At 35.3% G+C, this 22,082-nt stretch overlaps 1 protein-coding gene across 18 annotated transcripts in view; it reads left to right on the forward strand.

The window, feature by feature from the left end:
* The window catches only part of NRXN1 (neurexin 1), a 1,121,172-nt gene that overhangs the window by 129,347 nt on the left and 969,743 nt on the right, over positions 1–22,082 (forward strand). Inside the window, exon 5 of one of the 18 annotated variants that reach the window (XM_060026625.1) lies at positions 13,443–13,464. The exons of the other annotated variants lie outside the window; for them this stretch is intronic. Within the exon in view, the coding sequence (XP_059882608.1) occupies positions 13,443–13,464 (22 nt within the window). The remainder of the gene's footprint in view (positions 1–13,442; positions 13,465–22,082) is intronic. 18 annotated transcript variants of the gene reach the window in all.

Here is a 22,082-nt window from a genome sequence, read left to right on the forward strand (position 1 = left end):
CAGGTGTCCTCATGATCTGATTTTTTGAATAGTCTGTAAATTGAAGTCAAAACTGTTCAGATCTTTTGAAATATATTTGGAAATATCTTAATTAGGGTGCATGCTGGTCAGAATTTGGTTTTGCATATAATTTGCTTAGCCAAATCTATGAAATGTGAGGTCAATTTGAAGTTCTTGGTGTTCTACGTTGGAGGGAAAGTCTAAATTCATGAAGTTTTGGGGTGCCAGGGGGAAATAGGAAAAGAATTGGTATACTGAAGCCGACTTAAGTTTATAATCAAAAGCAAACATTAGTGTAGGAGGTCACATTGATTTATTCTTATCCATAGATGGCCTCATGTCCTTTAAAGAGAGGACAGTTACCCCTGTATTTTTTTCTTTTTTTCTTTATCAGCTCCTAAATTCTCACTTCCACCAAATGCACCCATGTATGCTTAAAATATGTTCTTTATTTGAAGACAAATGGCCAAGACATAAGATAATTGTAGAGTATTTCATGTAGACAGTGAGGGTGTGATGATAAGATCCTTTGATCCATACCCTCATGAGCCTTAGACTTAATTATACAATTGCAATTAAAAGTACATCAATTAATGGTTATCAAACAGTTTCAACCAAAACTGTCAACTAATGGCTACTGAGGTTTAAGGAATATAATCCAGTGCTTTATTTTTGTTTGCAAAGCATTTTCCAGTGCTTTATATTTGTTTGCAACATATGTTGTTTATTTTCTGTGTACCATGATGTCTCCTTATCTGGATGCTGAAGTCACAGGGAAATCAAAGAAATGCATACACATGTGCTAAATTGACTTCTGTCCTTTCCTTATTCATCCTAGTCTTAAAATAAGAACATTACTGAAAATTTACTGAGAACTGGGTTAATAGCTGGCACCTTGTTTTTATGTAAACAGTTTTCAGATAGACCGAAAATCATCTGGACTATTTTGTGGTTCCCTGCCTGCCTTTCTGATTATCCCTCTCTTAGTCATCCTTTCTCTTCTAGAGGTTTTCCTTTTCTTGTCTTCTCCTTAGGCTACCTTGGCCTCTGACCTTTCAGTGACTTAGGTTACATTCCCTAGGATTTAGCCCTTAGTCCCTTTAAGGGCTTTTTCAGTCTTAATTTCCAAAATTTGTCCTTATAGTTTAGACCCTTTCTCCTGACTGCTAAACATGTATGCCCCGTTGTCCCCTGGCAGACATCTCCACCAGGGTGTCCTGCAGGCGTTCAGAGAGGACTCATCGTTCCAGCCTCAACAACAGCAAAAACAGGTCTTTTCTTCACTTTGCCACTCAGCAGATGCGTACGTGGCAGATTCTGTGCAGTTTCTAGGTAATATATGATTGAATAGGGTGCTTCCTTTTCTGTTGAGGCCAATGCATATGATAATTTATTTTGATGTCATATGTAAGACATTCTGGCGTCGGAAAAGGACATTTCACAGTGCAGCCTGGCCATGGGCTAGAGAAGGCTATTCTGGAGGAGGTGAGTCCTGGGCTCTTGGGATTATTTCCTTCCTGCTCTTGCTTCCCAGTCCTGAGTTGACCCACTCACCAGTCCCTCTTTCCTGGGACCACTGGAGTGATCTTTTTGACCTTGTTGCTTCACTGAAAAATAACCTTTGTTTCCCTGTGTCCTCTAGGGTGAAGTCAGAACCCAGCACAACATTGTAAGGCCCTTGTGATTTGATCTGACCTAGGGGCAGATATCTTAGCCATACTGTGTAATCTTTTGAATACCTTCATGCTCTTTTCTAAGCTTTTCCTTCTGCCTGTTCAGCCCTTCAGAATGATCTAACGTCTCCTCTGTGACAAAGCTTTCCTTCAGTTCTCCCTATTCTCTCCAGCCTTCCCTGAGCCGGGCGCCTGCTCTCCCCGTTTGCTTTGTTTCCATAGCTATCCCTTCCCATAGACTGGGGCTACGGTGGGGCAGGGGCCATGTCTTGGAGCTTCTGGCTTTAACAGAACCTGGGATAGATGTGTCTGAGCTTAACTCAGGGGTTCAGAGGTCTGTTAAGTCAACACAGTGGGGGCAGAGAACCTTTCCAAAGAGTTGAGGCTTGTAGATCCCCAGGTGACTGCAGTGTGAGGAGGGTGAGGAGAATGGAGAACAGAGCGGGTGTATATTAGGAGTGCTGCAAAGTCAGCTGTTCACACTGAACAGCTGAGACTTAGAGTGGGGCCTGAGGGTGATGTACCTTTAGAGCGGTTCTTTCAGTGTGTCTGTCACATCAGCATCCTGCTGAAGAGGGTCTCATTTAAAACTCACACTTCCCCTGGATTATTGCCATTTTATTGATGAAGAAAGGCTTATTTGGCTAAAATAGACCAGGTCAGTAAATAGTAGAACAGATATTCCAGATCTGTCTGGCTCCCAAATTCAGTACCTCTACATGTGTACATTTGGGGTTTCTTTCCTTCCCCTCCTTAGTAGGGCTGGCAGGTGGTGTGGGAAAGCTCTCTAGGCTTTTTTTTCTTCCCCAAAGACATCAGAATATACATAAGTTTGGTATTTCTTCCGGGGGTTTTTCCCCATAAGTAAATCTAGATAAGTAGGCTTGAAGATGAATGGCTTGTGACCTGTATTTCTGGTTTATTTTATTTTATTTATTTATTTATTTTTTCCGGTATGCAGGCCTCTCACTGCTATGGCCTCTCCCGTTGCGGAGCACAGGCTCCGGATGCGCAGGCCCATGGCCCCAGCCGCTCTTCGGCATGTGGGATCCTCCCAGACCGGGGCACGAACCCGTGTCCCCTGCATCGACAGGCGGACTCCCAACCACTGCGCCACCAGGGAAGCCCCTCTGGTTCATTTTAGCAGGAAGAGTATTTAGGCTTTATTATATAGGCTGCATTCCCAGATGACCTTGGGCAAGATGGCTAACCTCTCCAAGGCAGTCTCCTCTGTGAAAAGGAGATACATAAAGTGAGAAGCTAAGCAAAGTACCTACCCTTCAACGACGCTATGTAGTGTTCTTTGCCTTGAGAGAAGGAGGCCGCCTGCTTAATTCTAAGTCCTATGAGTGCCCTCCTTGCCTCTGGATGGCATTATTGCAAAAATAGACCTGGAGCTCAGGTGGCCTTTGAGGGTACTTTTTCTCCCTTTTCAGTAAGGGTGGCTTTTTAAATTGCAGATATCATTCCAGAGGAAGAGATAAGTTAAACCTTAGTGTTAACTACCTACTTATATTACTTGCTAAGATCTTGAGCTTATTTTATATTGGTATAAACTGGTGAAGTTGATGATGTCCTCTCTGTCTACTGGATGGAGAGATTCTGAGCTGACTTGCCTAAGCTAGTGTTGTGTCTAGAAAGCCTTAGACTGAAATCTGGTCTCCTCATTTTGAATTCTGTTTGCCATCATGGGGATTAGGTGAAAAGGGTCCAGAGCTAGAATGGGGCACATATGTGGAAGATAGAGACCTGGATGGGAGAGTAAGCCGGGTGCCAAGTCAGACTTCACTCATTTGCTAACTTTATTAAAAACCTGCTCTCACTCAGTCATTTCGTAGGTGGTCTTTGTAGGTTTCTGGCCCTGGTTCAGACTATTCCATAAAAATCAGAGATGCTTGGTTTTATCAGTAGTTCCAAAAGTCTTTTTTTTTTTTTTTTTTTTTTTTTTGCGGTACACGGGCCTCTCACTGTTGCGGCCTCTCTCGCTGCGGAGCACAGGCTCCGGACGCACAGGCCCAGTGGCCACGGCTCACGGGCCCAGCCACTCCGCGGCACGTGGGATCCCACCGGACTGGGGCACGAACCCGCGTCTCCTGCATCGGCAGGCGGACTCCCAACCTCTGCGCCACCAGGGAAGCCCCCAAAAGTTATTTTGATGGCATTTTTGACTGCAGTACAGGGAACTAACCCCATTGGGCCTGGGTTGACCCTCTGTAAAATTCATCAGTTCACACAGGGTCTGGTGTTAGTCACTGGTTGGAGCCATTGCTGTCACTGGCATTTGGCTTTAAGGTATCTCCTTGCTCAAGTTCAAGTTCCTTTCGTGTTTAAACAACATAAGTTTAAAAAAGACAGTGGGTTACTACACTTGTAAGTACCGAAAGGGTCTTAGGCAAATGCAGGCAGTCTAGCCTTTAATATGGTATTGGAGAATTTCCCCCCCAAAAGGAAAGAAACAAAAGGAAAGGTTTTTGTTTTGTTTTGTTTGTTTGTTTTTGTGAAAACGCTTTTGTGTGTTAAGAAAAGATAGGTTTTTAGTGAGGGTTGAAGTCTGAAGCATTTTTAGTCTGGAAACCCTCGTGTGTGTTTGTGTGTGTGTGTGTGTGTGTGTGTGTTTGGCTGGCTGTGGTGTTATGAGTTCTGATTTCTGCAATTAAAATCCTTCTGTGGAAGGTGTGGTCATTTAAAAATGCAAATGTATATTGTTATTCTGCAGCCTTTCCTATTGCCCAACATTTATTGAAAACAGAAAACAGCCAAGCATTCCATTTATTAGAGGTTACTGATAGGGACAGGTGATACAAAGATGAATCACATAATCTCTCAAGGAGTTTCTAGCCTAATAGAATTGTATTGTTAGAAAGCTTGAAGCATGTAATCCCAGGTAATCAGATTGAGGCACAGTGCCATCGCCTTAGGAGTTAATAGCCTCCATATCTGGCTTTTCTTTTTTGTCTAACAAAGTCTTTTTCTGTCATATGTGGTGATCCTTACTCTCTTAAATCATTAAGTTGCTTGGCAAGATTCTTGGATCTGGAGAGACTGGGTGAAGGGCCATATAAGAAAAATGCATTCATTTGATATCGTATTCGGGGTGTAAGGTCAGGTAGGAACTTTTACCTAGAAAAAAATGTAAGGCAGATTCCTAATTTGTCATAAAATGGATCCCTTATTCGCCTAGAGTTTTGGAAAGCTGTGATTTTAGGCAGCATGGACCAATAGGATTTTCTTTCTCCTTTGAGCACAGGTTTTGTAGCTTTTGTTATTTGTCAGAACATTTTTTGGCCTGTGTGTACTAGAGAAGTTACCAAATTTTGGTGAGAACATATCTTCCTGATAAAGTTGAGATCTGTATGCTTAAGAAGAAATTTGATTATTTATGCTTGGTTCTGTGTCTCTCCCCTTTTCTATCACTCTTCATTCCTTCCATTGATAAAGCTAAATATATAGAAACAAACATTGACAGCCACACAAATACTTAGGTTAAGTGCTTTTAAACCGATAGTACAGTATGAAAGAAACTTCTTGGCAATTTTCTGTTTTACAGAATTAGAACTGACCTGTGGGGGATTTATATCCAACCACCTTTCAGAATCCCTTTTCCTCCTCTTGCCCACACTCCTAGCACAAAGTGCGGAACACAGTAGATTCTTAATAAATGCTTGTTGAATGTTGCATTCTGCATCTTCCTGAAATAACAGAACTGTCAATAATTATTTGACAGTAAAATGTTTTAAACACTTATTTGGAAATTAAGATGTAAGAGATTAATGCACCAAAAGCAAATCTCATCTCTTAATTGCTTAAAATTGATTATTTCAACTAATCTTTAATTGAAACTTCTGAAGGCTGGAATTTTATTTATTTATTTATTTGCGGTACGCGGGCCTCTCACTGCTGTGGCCTCTCCCATTGTGGAGCACAGGCTCCGGACGCGCAGGCTCAGCGGCCCTGGCACACGGGCCTAGCCGCTCTGCGGCACGTGGGATCTTCCCGGACCGGGGCACGAACCCATGTCCCCTGCATCAGCAGGCAGACTCTCAACCACCGCACCACCAGGGAAGCCCTGGAATTTTTAAATTATACCCTTTGTTCAGACCAGCCTCTGAGAGCAAGAACAATTAAGGCAATTATGATAGCATTAAATTTTTGATGAAAAGTTGGCATTTTCTGTATATTAAGATTAGATGTTAGCTACTGAATTTTCTGGGGGTAGGACTTAACTAAAGCTTCCAACATATATAATACAAAGCTGTTATGAATTTGCAATAAAATTTTCTTGGACATTTTTTTTCACTGAGGTGAAAGAGTCCATGTAGCCATGCCTCAAAGCCAGTTTACTCACCTAGTACTTCCTTAATAATCCATTGGTAGTTGTGAAGCAGTTTAACATTTAAGTTTAACTTTTTTCACTAGTTTTCTGATTTATAAATACTAATTTCTTGGAAAATTTGAAAATTTCCAAAAAGTAAAAAATTCAGTATCTTGTTTTCCCACTATATAGAGCTAACTGCAGTTAAATGTTTGGTGCATTCTCTTTCAGTCTTTTTTTTCAATGTATAAATATTAAAATTATTTCATAGTTGAGATCATGCTGCATATATGGTACTGTATCTTGCTTTTTTCATTTTTTAACATTGTGAGCGGTTTTCCCATGGCATTAAAACTGTCTGAAAAATTGAAAGCATTTTGGTTCTTGGTGTGACACATGTATCTTTGTAATTGGTTTGATTTAGTGTGCTTTACTTCAATAAAAATTAAGTATCACAATTAAAAAAATAGATGGCCTCCTTTTTTTTTTAGGAAATAACAGTTTATTTTTAATTTTTATTAGTTTTTATTTTATACAGTATTGGATTATAGTAGATTAACAATGTTGTGTTAGTTTCAGGTGTATAGCAAAGTGATTCACATATATATATATATATATATATATATATATATATATATATATATATATACATATATATTCTTTTTCAGAATTTTTTCCCATTTAGGTTATTACAGAATATTGAGCAGCGTTCCCTGTGCTATATAGTAGGTCCTTGCTGGTTATCTGTTTTAAATATAGCAGTGTGTACATGTCAATCCCAAACTCCCAGTCTATCCCTCCTCCCCACCCTTCCCCCGATAACCATAAGTTCGTTCTGTAAGTCTGTGAGTCTGTTTCTGTTTTGTAAATGAGTTCGTTTGTATCTTTTTTTTTTTGATTCCACATATATGTGATATCACATAATATTTGTCTTTCTGTCTGACTTACTTCACTTAGTATGATAATCTCTAGGTCCATCCATGTTGCTGCAAATGGTGTTATTTCATTCTTTTTAATGGCTGAGTAATATTCCATTGTATATATGTACCACATCTTCTTTATCCATTCCTCTGTCGATGACCATTTAGGTTGCTTCCATGTCTTGGTTATTGTAAACAGTGATGCAGTGAACATTGGGGTGCATGTATCCTTTTGAACCATGTTTTTCTCCAGATATATGCCCAGGACTTGGATTGCTGGATCATATGGTAGCTCTATTTTTAGTATTTTAAGGAACATCCGTACTGTTCTCCATAGTGGCTGTACCAATTTACATTTCCACCAACAGTGTAGGAGGGCTTCCTTTTCCTCACACCCTCTCCAGCATTAATTGGTTATAGACTTTTTGATGATGGCCATTCTGACTGGTGTGAGGTGATATCTCATTGTAGTTTTGATTTGCTTTTCTCTAATAATTAGTGATGTTGAGCATCTTTTCATGTGCTTCTTGGCCATCTGTATGTCTTCTTTGGAGAAATGTTTATTCAAGTCTTCTGCCCATTTTTTGTTTTTTTTTGATATTGAGCTACATGAGCTGTTTGTAAATTTTGGAGATTAATCTCTTATCAGTCACATCATTTGTAAATATTTTAAACAGCCTCTTATATTAATGTGAAATCTTAAGGTGATAACATGAGCAAAGAAGTACTAAGAAGTTATTAATATGTAGTATTATAAAGATATTCTAAATACTTATAAATTGTATTTATTCCAAAAATATTACATCTTTAGAAAAAGTGCCTTTTTATTGGTTATTGGAAAGCAGCTTATAGAAAAGACTTAAATGTTTAAGAAGGAATAACTTGGTATAATATTTAGTAAAATACTGTATTTTCCTAAGTGTATATTATATATTGTATCCAGTTTTGTTTATGAACATTTTTTAAAGGTGATAAGTATAAAGTTTTTCACAGTATTTATATTTTCCACAATTTGCCTAAAATGGAATATTAGAACATAAATCAGTGATGCAACCAAAGTTTTATTCTATATTTAAGTGAAAAGTTGTTACCTGTAGGAAGGTTTTTAGCCCTATCATATAAATTAAATTGTACTTAATTCAAATATATACAGCAACTACATAAATGTATTTCACTGTTAAAATTACATTTCTTTATTTCTGAAATCTTATTTTGAATCTGAGGTTAAAAAAATAAAATTGGAAAGCAGCTACTGCCAGAAATTGTTTTTAATTTGTTTTAATGGAAGACTGCTTTTAATTTGCCTGAACTTAAGAAATATTTATTGAGCGTTTGCTATGTGTGTAGAAGTCAGTGACAGGTGGAGTAGGAATCACTGAAGAAAGAAAAACATAGTTCCTGTCTTTAAATAACTGAACATATTAATATAAAAGAGTGTATTAAAAAATACAGGAACACAGTGCTTTGGACGTTCTGAAGAGCTTAGAGAACACTTCCGTTCTGAGGGGCCGTCCAAAAGACTTCTGAAAGAGGGCACATCTGATATGAGCCAATTTGAAATCTTGGTATGATTTTAAATACAGAGTACTTGAAGAGACAGTGTACAACACTAAAATTCTGTATCAGTCTTCACATTTCCAGAGTGATCCTTTTTTACTAGAAGAGTGAAAAATGATCAAGTTGTGTCTAAATGCAATGAAAATCTTAGCTGCTGTGCTAAGATTTAACTTTGTTTTTTAGGCTATGATAGTCTGATTTGTCAAGTAGAATACCAATTAGGTATATTATAATCTGATATTTTCAAACAACAAGGAATTGTTTCCATGTTGTGACAATCCTAAAAAGATACTAAAACAGGAAAGCAAATTCTTAAAACAGGTGGTTATCAAATCCATCAGGTCAAGAAGAAGCCATTTCTTAATCAGAGATAGTATGTAAGTAGTGATTTGTGCTAATTTTCATGTGAAAGTTAGAGTTAAGCCATAGAATTAAAATTGAGTACCTGTGTTATTCTGATTGTGTGTGATTATTGAGAGTACATTGTTAGGGCAATTAGGAATCTGCTGTTGTCAAAACAGAATTTGTTATTAAATGCAAGGAATATTATACTTTTTTTGAAGCTGATAATGGATTACACTTATTGTACTTCAAGATTTCTGCAGAAAGAGAGAAAGAGGGAGGAGGAAGAGGGAGGGAGGAGGGAGAGAAAAGAAAGGAAGGAGAGAAGGAGGGAACTTATGTCTAATGTGTTAACTCTCCCAGTTACTTGATTAATTGTATAGCCTTCCCTCCCACTTTGCATTTCTTTCTGTTCTAATCCCTCCCACATCCACCGCTTTCTTTACCATTCTCAGTCCCATCAGAGCCCTGGGCTGGGCTGTTCTTTCTTCTCAGTACTGACTGGCATGAGACCTCTACCAAAGTAGAATTAGAAAAAGTCCTGAATTTCAGCCTCCTCTGACCAAATCTCATGGACTTCCTTTTCTTCCTGTCTGTGCGTGTACTCTGTTTGGGTCTTGACCATCTCCCCTCTTTCCCTTTTACAATTTCTAAAGGTTTTACTTTTTTTAATGTTTGATAGTAATATTCATACCATTTTTCTGGAAGTGCTATAATTCAATAAAACGTTGAGTCAGTTTTGACTTTTGTGAGGAGTAAAGAAATAGAGGAGAGCATAAGGTAGTGTTTTGAGTGCCTTTCTAGATTCATTCTGACAATTTTTCAAGAGTGCTCTCTGTTTCCTCCCAGACACCTCTGCCATCATTCTTGTCTTGAAGGATTGAGAAAACAGATATTATTTCTCTGTGCAGGGATGGTTACCAATGGAAAAGTTAGTGGCTGAATAAAAGTTTGAAACACACCAGTTATATATTACTGGGCCTTTTCTACTTTTTTCCCTTAAAAGGGATGCTCTTGTTTTGTTTTGTTTTCCCTACAGGAAAAATAAAGAGTTAACTATTTTACAATTTGGTGTGAATTTTGGCAAGAACTAGAGTCCAAGTAAATAATTTGAGGTTAAAGTAAAAGCTGCGCTCTCTGACAGAGCCCCTTGAGTCTATTCCTTAAACATGGAAACAGCTTCCTACGCATACCAGTGACTAAGTCTCATCTTTCCCCTCACCGTGAGCATAGTGCATGAGCATGGATGAAACATAATGGAAAAATTAAATATATGGCAGCTGTTGACAGTTATGAAGAAATGTATGTCAGATTGCAAGCTCAGTATATCAAAAGGTATATGTCTGAACACAGTTCTGATATTTTAATTCATGGATATCAAGAGACTAAAGTCAAGCTGTCAAAAGTTTGCAACATTTTTCCAAAGCTTCTTGTGTTTAAGACCTCTACCCCACTCTGGGAACTGTACCAGCAGTTATTGAGTTTTTAGGGCAGGAGAATATTTCTGAAGGTTTTAACTATTCTGAGTATTTACAAATCCTGTTAGCTTTCTCAGTAAGATGGTATTCAGTAGCCTATTATATATCTGAAACTGATATTCTTGTAAAAATGTTTAAGTGCTTGGTTTTTATATAGAGCTAGGCAATCCAAGAGAATAAAAGTAGACCATAGTACTCTACTGAATCAATTAGAGGGGAGATGCAAGAATTTTCTGTTCCAACACCAGAACTCTAGTTAAATTGGAGTTGGTCAGATCTCTTTGGTATGCTAAAAAATATAAATTTGAAATAAATAAATAAATTTGAATAAAATGAGGCTTAGTCGCATTTATTTTTAGATAATTTTATTAATTTTGCAAGAAAAATATATTATGACAATTGATTATTACCACTAACTGTAATAAGTGCATATTAAAAGCCCTGTTTTCTAGTGTATATCTGTCATAATCCTCATCCCAGTTTTAGCATATGCTGAAAATTCTTTTAGGTTCACTTGACTAATTTTTTTTCCCTGGGAAAGACACACGAAGGCCAATGATGGCCATATTAGAGGAGCACATGTTTGTGAATTGATGACTGAGATAATGATGCTAATGTATTTCTTTGGATACTTTAGAACTTAGGTTCTCCAAAGGACAATGTACCTATTCTTGGAGACAAAAAGAACAAAATAAAAACTGTGTCCTTAAAGGATGTTTAAAACTTGCCAGGCAGAATATGAGCAAATGTCTCATGACTGTTCAGTGGGCTTACTGTTTCTTAGATGGACATATTGTCTGTTTCACACAAACACTCCCACCCAACCACCCAAGTGACTATTGATAGAACATGGAGTTTAATAAGGTAATTTGTTTCCAAGCAGAGATAACTTCGCTTGAGCCTTCAGAGTTCTATTCATAATTTTTCTTTTGTTTGTTATTTTCTGTATCTCAAGCCTTATGAGATTTTTGTCTGATTTTTCTCTGTATAATAATTGTGTGCATAATAATTTTTTCTTTTTTTAAAATTAGAAGCATTTATTTAAATAGAAACTAGGGTATTATGACAAATAAAATAAAATATTTGGGTCTCAGAATTTTCCAGAGCTCTTTTTTTTTTTTTTTTTTTTTTTTTTTTTTGCTGTACGCAGGCCTCTCACTGTTGTGGCCTCTCCCGTTGTGGAGCACAGGCTCTGGTCACACAGGCTCAGTGGCCATGGCTCACGAGCCTAGCCGCTCCGCGGCGTGTGGGATCTTCCCGGAGCGGGGCACGAACCCCTGTCCCCTGCATCGGCAGGCGGACTCTCAACCACTGCGCCACCAGGGAAGCCCTCCAGAGCTCTTTTAAAACCACCATTTTATTGCCTTCTAAAAGAACCCATTAGATGAAAATTTGACAATATATGTTCAAGAATATTAAGGAAATGACTACCTTTATTTTCCTAACAACTCTCTCCCTTTTATTCTTCTCATTTATATGTGCTTTCCCCTTTATTCTGAGTACAAATTATCTAGCCATTCATAAAAATGTTTGGGTAAATACCTATATATGCGATTTCACATTAAGTCAGCAGTATATGTTTGTTACACTCCCCAGTAGACTACTTAAAAGGAAGCACAAAAATGGTTTTAGTAGTCTATAAAATGATCAAATAAAAATCTCTGTATTAGTTAAAACCAAACCAGATCTTATTCCAAAACAAATTACAGAGTTCTTTATACTTAATATGTGGGTTAAATTCCATACTAAAATATTCCAGATATTTTATGTTTTATTTCCCCTCTCAAAGAGTTATTTGAGGAGAGACAGTTATCTAAAGTGCACTTACAACACCAATCAATCTCTTTGTGCTAAACTAAATGGTGTAGACAAAGGATACACACACACACAGACACACAGACATACACATGAGTCAGACCTCTGTATCCATGGGTTCTGCATCCACAGATTCAATAAATAAATTTGAGGTTAAAGTAAAAGCTGCGCTCTCTGACAGATTCAAGCAATTGGATCAAAAATATTTGAAAAAAGTAAAATTCTAGAGTTTCAAAAAGCAGAACTTGAATTTGCTTCACACTGGCAACTGTTTACATAGCACTTACATTGCATTAGGTGTTATAAGTAATCAAGGTGATGTAAAATTTATGGGATGATGTGCATATATTATATGCAAATACCATGCCATTTTATATAAAGAACTTGAACATCCACTGATTTTGATATCTGTGGGAGGGGTCCTAGAACCAATCCCTAGCAGATATTGAGGGATGACTGTATATATGTATATCAACAATATACAGAATTATTTACAATTTATAATTTATACCTTATGGCCAAAAATATATTCATAAACTATTCCAAAAGTTCTTAATGTAGATTTTTTTTCCAATCTCATCATCAGAAATATCTAAATGAAATAAAATCTATTTGCTTTCACATTGAGGCCATTGTGGGAATTGTTAATGATACTGCTGGTTTCAGCAGGTATGTTCTACAAGTCTCCTGGGAGAACTTCATTTTCATATTTTCACTCAGTTATGTCAGAGTTTTGTATGCTTTCAGACCAAGGAGATTTTTTTTTTTTTGGAAGGTTTCATTATGGGGTCATCATAGCACTTTGATTAGTTTTCTTTAGTCTAGAATAAAATTGTTGAAAATAAACATAAAGAATTGTTGATGTTTTTAATTATGTTTAAGAATATCGACAAAGTTGGCATCACTCGTATTATTTTTGGTAATTTATGGCTAGTAAGCTTAACTGTTTAAACACCTCATTTTAATTTTAAACGTGTGTATTTAAGAAATAACTTTACTTGACCGGTAATAAATGAGCCATTGGTTATAGTTAATAATGTCTATGTATTAGGATGTCATAGCAGATCACAAAAGATAGTACATACTGTCACATCCAGGATGATAGATTTTATAAAACTGTGTTGCATAAAGATGAGCCCTTTTGTGCTACCTTGCAAGGTTGCTATAGCTACAGAGTGTTGATTTATGGGAATTTAACTTTTGGTAGTAATATTTGTTACTGAACCCAGTCTCATTTTATATTTTTCTTAAATCTCCTCTTTGAAAATAACCTTTGTAACAGGTTCTGAATATTTTTTTATGATCTTTCTCTTCTTTTTCCAATAAATTATTATAAATAAAGCAGAGAACAAAAACATTGAGCATATGTTTTCCTTCCAGATACTTAATATTAGACAGACTTTTTGCTCCCCAACCAATTGTTGTTTTTCACTTTATAGAAAAAAACCTAGTATTAATATTATATATATATTTTTAAAAAAGCAGTATGTTCTCAGCTGGTAAACTCCATTTAATGGATACTATTAAAATCCATGAATTTCTGTTATTCGATTTAGTTTAAGTCAGGATTGTAAGTATCTGTGAACAATGGGTTTCAGACTGTTATAGAGTTTCAAGTTTCCATGAGCTATTGCTACATTTTCATTGAAAGATAATGTGATTGTGAAAAACATAGTTCAGATTCACCTCCTACAAGGCTACAGTGCCAAATATTGGAGCTCCAAGGAATGAATACATATTCTCCAGCAATATGCCTAGTTCCTACTCTCCGTGTAAAAGGAAATAGGAAAGGTACTCCCCACATTCAAGGTATTTGTAGTTCTTTTGGGAGAGAAGAGCAAACTTCTGTCTTTTCTGGATACCTAACTGAATGGTGCTAGTAACCATGTCAGAATATTCATATATTTTACATAGTATTATAACTTCATGTTGTTACCTACAGCACAGTAAATTCCTCACTGGTAGGATTATGTTTTTCTCATCTTCATATCTTTTTGTTATGTCTGGCTAGGTCCCTTATATTTAGAAGTGTTCAAAAGAACTTCAACAAATAATGCAAAAACCAATGAACCTTATAAGAGATTGAGTGTCTACACACAACAAAATATTATAGTTATGATTGATAATAGCTAACATATGTTGAGGGAAATATCTGCATAGATACTTTCAATAATTATGATATCAAATGTGACAAAAAGTAAAATAAAAAGTGGCATAAGCAAAATGGAATAGGCAGCTTCAAACTTTCATCACTTCACAATAACATCAAAATGAGAATAAACTGTCAGAACCAAATTTTTCAGAACTCTGGAAAAGTCAGATGTTTACAGCAACCAAGTGAATGCTGAATTACAACATAAGAACATCAATCAATGTAATATACCATGTTAATAGAACCAAGGAATAAAACAAAACAAAACAAAGCATGGTCATCTTGATGCAGAAAACGCTTTTGACAAAACCCAACATTTTTTCATGACAAAAACATACCAAAAAAAAAAAAAAAAAAAAAAAACTATGAAAAGAAGGGAACTTCAACATGATAAGAGGCATTTACAAAAATATCACCCTACATTATACTCAATGGTGAAAAACTAAAATTTTTTGCACCTAAGATCAGGAAAAGACAGGATGCCCATTTTCACTATGATATTCATCACTGCACCAGAGAAATCAGACAGGAAAAAGAAAGGAAATCCAAACTGGAAAGAGAAAGTAAAATTATCTCTCTCTATATATGGCATGTATATATGTGTGTATATATATGTATGTATGTATATATGTGTGTGTGTGTGTGTGTATACATATAATCCCAAAGAATCCACAAGAAAGCTGCTAAAGCTAATAAATGAATTCACCAAAGTTGTAGGGTACAAGTTCAACACACAAAAATCAGTTTTGTTTCTATACACCTGCAATGAACAATCCAAAAATGAAATTACAAAAGCTATTCCATTTACAATAGCATCTAAAAATATAGAAATCAATTTAACCAAGGAGGTGAAAGACTTGTACATTGAAAACAGCAGAACATTGCTGAAAGAAATTAAAGACCTAAATAATTGGAAAGGTGTCTTGTATTCTTGGGTAGGAAGACTTAATCTCACAGATTCAATGGAATCTTTACCAAAATTCCAGTAGCATTTTTTTTTTTTTTTTTGGCAGAAATGGAAAAGCCTATCCTCAAATTCCTATGGAATTTAATGAGACCATGAATGGCCAAAATAATCTTGGAAGAGAAGAACAAAATCAAGAAAACTCATGCATTTCAATTTTAAACTTATTACAAAGCTACAATAATTAAAGCAATGTGGTACTGGCATAAGTGTATACATATGTGTGGTACTGGCATAAGGATATACATATAAACTGATGAAATAGAATTGAAAATCTAGAAATAAACCTATACATTTCTGGTCAGTTGATTTTTGATAAGCATGCTGGGATCATTTGATGGGGAAAGAATAATTTCCTTGACAAATGGTGCTAAGACAATTGAATTTCCACATGCAAAAGAATGAAGTTAAATCCCTTTCTTACACTATATACAAAAATTAATCCAAGATAAATCAATGACCTAAATATAAGAACTAAAAACATAAACTTTTAGAAGAAAATATAGGGGTAAATTTTTATGACCTTGGAAAAGCACAAGCAACAGAAGAAAAAATAGGTAAATTGGACTTTATCAATATTAAATCTTTTGTGCATCACAGGACCTTATCAAGAAATTGACAGTAGTGGTTGCCAGAGTCTGGAATGGGGATGGGTACAATGGGTGAAGTTGGTCAAAAGGTACAAACTTCCAGTTATAAGATAAATAAGTTCTGGGGATGTATGTACAGCATGGGGACTATCAAGACTATCATATATTTGAAAGTTGCTAAGAGAGTAGATTTTAAAAGTTCTTATCACACAAACCCAAAATTTTAACTAGGTGAGGTGATGTGTGCTAACCAAACTTGTAGTAATCATTTTGCAGTATATACATACATCAAATCATTATGTTGTACACCTGAAACTAATACAATGCTATATGTCAGTTATCCATCAATAAAACAAAAAAAAGTGAAAAGACAACCTACAGGATGATAGAAAACATTTGCAAATCATGTATCTAAGAGTTTAATATACAGAATATATAAGGAACTCATAAAATAAAAAAAACAAAAACCCAATGTGCAGAGGGCTTGACTAAACATTTCTCAGTAGAATATATAATACAAATGGCCAGTAAGCTCATAAAAAGTCCCATATCATTAGTGATTAGGGAAATGCAAATCAAAACCACAATGATATACCATTTCACATCTACTAGGATGACTACAGTCCAAAAAATGGAAAATAACAAATTTTGTAAAGGACATTGTGAAATTGGAACTCTTGTACATTTCTGGTGGGAATGTAAAATGACACAGTTGCTGTAGAAAACAGTTTGCTAGTGGTGGAACAATTTGATGAAAACTCTATGAATCCACTTATATGAGTTACCTAGAATGGGCAAATTCATTGAAATAATGTAAATTAGAAATCATCAGGGACTCAGGTGGTTGGGGGTAATGTGAATTTATTGTTAATGGTTGCAGAGTTTGGGTAATAAAAAATGTTTTGGAAATAGATAGTTGCATGACATTGTGAATATGATTAATGCCATTGAATTATACACTTAAAATAGTTAAAACGGCAAAGTTTTAAGTATGTATTTTACCACAAATTTTTTTTTTTAATTGAAGTATATTGGCTTTACAATATGGTGTTAGTTTCAGATGTATGGCAAAGTGATTTGATTATACATATATATGCATTTATCTATATTCTTTTTTTTCCATTATTTTCCATTATAGTTTATTATAAGATATTGAATATAGTTTCCTGTGCTATATAGTAAATCCTCGTTGTTTATTTTATATATGGTAGTGTGAATCTTTTAACCCCACACTTTCAGTTTCCCCCCCCCTTCCCCTTTGGTAACCATAAGTTTGTTTTCTATGTCTGTGAGTCTGTTTCTGTTTTGTAAATAAATTCATTTGTGCTGTATTTTAGATTTCACATATAAGTGATGTCATATAATATTTGTCTTTCTCTGACGTACTTCACTTAGTATGATAATCTCTAGGTCCATCCATGTTGCTGCAAACATTGGCATTATTTAATTCTTTTTTATGGCTAAGATGCCACCACATCTTCTTTATTCATTCATCTGTTGATGGACATTTACTTTTCTTCCATGTCTTGGCTATTGTAAAATAGCACTGCTATGAACATTGCGATGCATGTATATTTTTGAATTAGAGTTTTTGTCTTTTCTGGATATATACCCAGAAGTGGGATTGCTGGATCATACAGTAACTATATTTTTAGCTTTTTAAGGAACCTCTGTATTATTCTCCATAGTGGGTGCACCAATTTGCATTCCCACCAACAGTGTAGGAGGGTTCCTTTTTCTCCACACCCTCTCCAGCATTTATTATTTGTATACTTTCTGATGATGGCCATTCTGACCAGTGTGAAATGATACCTCATTGTAATAGTTTGATTTGCATTTCTCTAATAATTAGCAATATTGAGCATCTTTTCACGTGCCTTTTGGCCATCTGTATATCTTCTTTGGACCTAAAATGTCTGTTTAGGTCTTTGCCCATGTTTGGATTGGGTTATTTGTGTTTTTGATATTGAGTTGTATGAGCTGTTCATGTATTTTGGAAATTAAGCCCTCGTTGATCACATGGTTAACAAATATTTTCTTGCATCCCGTAGGCTGTCTTGTCATTTTGTTGATGGTTTCCTTTCCTGTGCAAAAGCTTGTAAGTTTGATTAGGTCTCATTTATTTATTTTTGCTTTTATTTCTATTGCCTTGGGAGACTGACCTAGGAAAACATTGCTATGCTTTATCTCAGAGAATGTTTTGCCTATGTTCTCTTCTAAGAGTTTTATGATGTCATGGCTTATATTTAAGCCTTTAAGCCATTTTGAATTTATTTTTGTGTGTGGTGTGAGGGAGTGTTCTAACTTCATTGATTTACATGTGGCTTTCCAGCTTTGGTAACACCACTTGCTGAAGACACTGTCTTTTCTCCTTTGTTTATTCTTGACTCTTTGTTGAAGATTAATTAATCAACCGTAGGTGGGTGGGTTTATTTCTGGGCTCTCTAATCTGTTCCATTGATCCATATGTCTGTTTTGGTGCCAACACCATGCTGTTTGATTACTATAGCTTTGTAGTAGTGTCACTATAGCTTTGTAGTAGTGTCTGAAGCCTGGAAGGGTTATGTTCTTTTTCCTTAGGAAGCTTTGTTTTTTTTTTTCCTCAGGATTGCTTTGGCAGTTCTGGGTCATTTGTGGTTCCATATAAATTTTAGGATTATTTATTCTAGTTCTGTGCAAATTGTCATGTGTAGTTGGATAGGGATCACATTAAATCTGTAGATTGCTTTAGGTAGTATGACCATCTTAACTATAGTAATTCTTCCAATCCAAGAGCATGAGATAGCTTTCCATTTTCTTGAATCATCTTTGATTTCCTTTATCAATATTTTATGGTTCTCAGCATATACGTCTTTCACCTCCTTGGTTAGGTTTATTTCTAGGAATTTTATTTTTTGATGTGATTTTAAAAGGAATTAGTTTTTTACTTTCTCTTTCTGACATTTTATTGTTAGTGTAAAGAAATACAACAGGTTTCTGTACATTAATGATGTATCCTGCTACCTTGCTGAATTCATTTATCAGTTCTAATAGTTTTTATGTGGAGTCTTTAGGATTTTCCATATAAATTATCATATCATCTGCATATAATGACAGTTTCACCTCTTACATTCCAATTTGGATACCTTTTATTTCTTTTGCTTTTCTGATTGCTGTGGCTAGGACTTAACTCTTGGCTTATTTTCTCTTGTTAAATTACATGGATAGATAGATAGATATGGACTTCTTTTAAAGGTATGTAAGCAACAGTCTTGCAATTTTTCTTAAGTCTCAATAAGATACATAGTAAAAGGTAGTATACCTGAGATCCATATTTTCATGAGGGAAATCTTTCCTGGATTTCCCAGAGAACATATGTTTCCCCCCTAATCCTACATTACACACACACACACAAAATCACATAGGGAATCACAACAACCAGAAAAAGTATTATCATTCTCCTTTGAGACTTAGAGATTAGCAATCAACATAGAGATGTTACTGGCATGAAGGAATTCACTGATATCACATTGAAAGCAAGATCAGGAAATGCTGACACATGGGGTAGAAGGTTAAGGTTGACTTGTGAGGAACTGGACGTGAGCACATGGAGAGGAGCCAATTCATAATCAGTCTGTCTTGCTTATAAATATTGCCATGGTATGAATGTATGTTCATGGCCCCGTCTGTTGCTGGCAGTGAGTCATGCTTACAAATAGAATAAATGTTAGCACGTTTGTACAAGTAGTATACTTTTAACAACTCCTATGAATGATATTCTAAGAAAGAACAAGTTTTAGAAGGAAAATATATCCTTAAGTTGACAATTTTTACAATTGATTCTGTGCAGTGGTGTTAACTTTGCTGGGAGAACCAAATTTTATGTAATTTAAATAATACTCAATAATGTTCACCAGTGTTTTCCAGTGTTTGAATGTTTGCTGCAGTTGTTTGTAAATACTTTAACAAACAAAATGCAAAACAAAAGAAGATATGAATGTTGTGGACTATGTAAACATGAAATCTGAAAATAATTTAAAACTCTAATTAGCAAAAGTAGTATAAATTTCAATGGCAAAACAAAACTCTGGGCAAGCCTATAAAATACTGTATTCTAAGAGGAAATTAAGTTATATGAAACAGTGTATAACCTCATGTCCAACTTCAAGATTATTTTGGATTCCCTCTTAATAATTAGACTAACATCAATGAAAGATGAAAAAATTCTTTGTGTGACATATTTGTCACAAAACAGATCGGTGCTATAAGATAGAGTAGCTAAATTTGTGTGCTTTAAAATTTCTTTTTAAGAATGATGACTTTAAAATATTAATAGCTGTTATATTAATTACAATTTAAAAATAATTTTATGGGCATTCATTTTGTATTAATGTTCCTTTTAAAGTTTTATATGATATATCTATATCAGGTAAATACATTTTTATGTTATTGAAATATGTAAGCTCTTCATAATATATTTTTTCATAACAATGAAAGAAGCTGTGCATTTACTTATATCTTTTTTATAGAAAATCTCTGAAAATTTTATATAATCCTATCACAGAAATATGATTTACTGGTTATGATTATGATCACATTATTATTTAAAAATAAAATTTTACTAAAAATAAGGAAAAAACTTATGATTGCAGGGATTCCCATGAAGTCCTGTGAATTCCAATCTCTTGTTCCAAAATCTCAAAGACTGTTATTTGTCAGGAATTTAGAACACTATTCAAGGTGACAATAAAAATGCTGTGGTATATATGGGATTTTCTTTAGCTTAATGGGCTTAATCCCCATGTGTAAGACCTAGTACCTGGAAAGTTTTTTATGTTTTGCTTTTTCTCTCTGGGTGCCAAGGGAAGAAAACTGCACTAGAGCCTGATAAACATAGTTTAAACATTAGCTTTGTCATTCACCAGCTATGTCACCTTAGCTGTTGCTTAAATTCTCTGAAATTTATCTTCTACAATACTGAAAGCAGTATTTTTAAGCAAGAGATAATACATGCAAAGTGCTTGACAAATAGAAATATCATAAATGAAGTTATTGTATACTTTTTAAAATTTTATCAGAGAAACAGGAGTAAAAACAAACATAGTAATGATGGTTTTAAATGTGACATATCTATGTCTGACGTTAGTGAGAAAATACCACCAGAAAGGAAATGTATAAGTGAATATCTACTTAAATGTTAGGAAATTGATTTTTGATATGCTAGGTAGTATAACCCAATTCAGAGTCTAGATATTCATAAATTCCACTTTAAGTTTTCAACTCATTTTTCATGGAAATAGTGTTTTCTTTTGAATGATATATGCTTTGGATTGATTTTTTAAAAAAGGGGTATATAATTCAAGAATTTGCTACACTGTTTGCATCATAATTTTCTGTTGAAAAGCATTACCCTTTAGTGTAAATTTCATGTATTTTTTTTTGTACATCTTTATTGGAGTATAATTGCTTTACAATGGTGTGTTAGTTTCTGCTTTATAACAAAGTGAATCAGTTATACATATACATATGTTCCCATATCTATTCCCTCTTGCATCTCCCTCCCTCCCACCCTCCCTATCCCACCCCTCTAGGTGGTCACAAAGCTGATCTCCCTGTGCTATGCGGCTGCTTCCCACTAGCTGTCTATTTTACGTTTGGTAGTGTATATATGTCCATGCCACTCTCTCGCTTTGCCACAGCTTACCCTTCCCCCTCCCCATATCCTCAAGTCCATTCTATAGTAGGTCTGTGTCTTTATTCCTGTTTTACCCCTAGGTTCTTCATGACATTTTTTTTACTTGAATTCCATATATATGTGTTAGCATACGGTATTTGTCTTTCTCTTTCTGACTTACTTCACTCTGTATGACAGATTCTAGGTCCATCCACCTCATTACAAATAGCTCAATTTCGTTTCCTTTTATGGCTGAGTAATATTCCATTGTATATATGTGCCACATCTTCTTTATCCATTCATCCGATGATGGACACTTAGGTTGTTTCCATCTCCGGGCTATTGTAAATAGAGCTGCAATGAACATTTTGGTACATGACTCTTTTTGAATTTTGGTTTTCTCAGGGTATATGCCCAGTAGTGGGATTGCTGGGTCATATGGTAGTTCTATTTGTAGTTTTTTAAGGAACCTCCATACTGTTCTCCATAGTGCCTGAACCAATTCACATTCCCACCAGCAGTGCAAGAGTGTTCCCTTTTCTCCACACCCTCTCCAGCATTTATTGTTTCTAGATTTTTTGATGATGGCCATTCTGACTGGTGTGAGATGATATCTCATTGTAGTT

The sequence above is a fragment of the Delphinus delphis genome, chromosome 12 (genome assembly GCF_949987515.2).
Source record: "Delphinus delphis chromosome 12, mDelDel1.2, whole genome shotgun sequence".
NCBI lineage: Eukaryota > Metazoa > Chordata > Mammalia > Artiodactyla > Delphinidae > Delphinus > Delphinus delphis.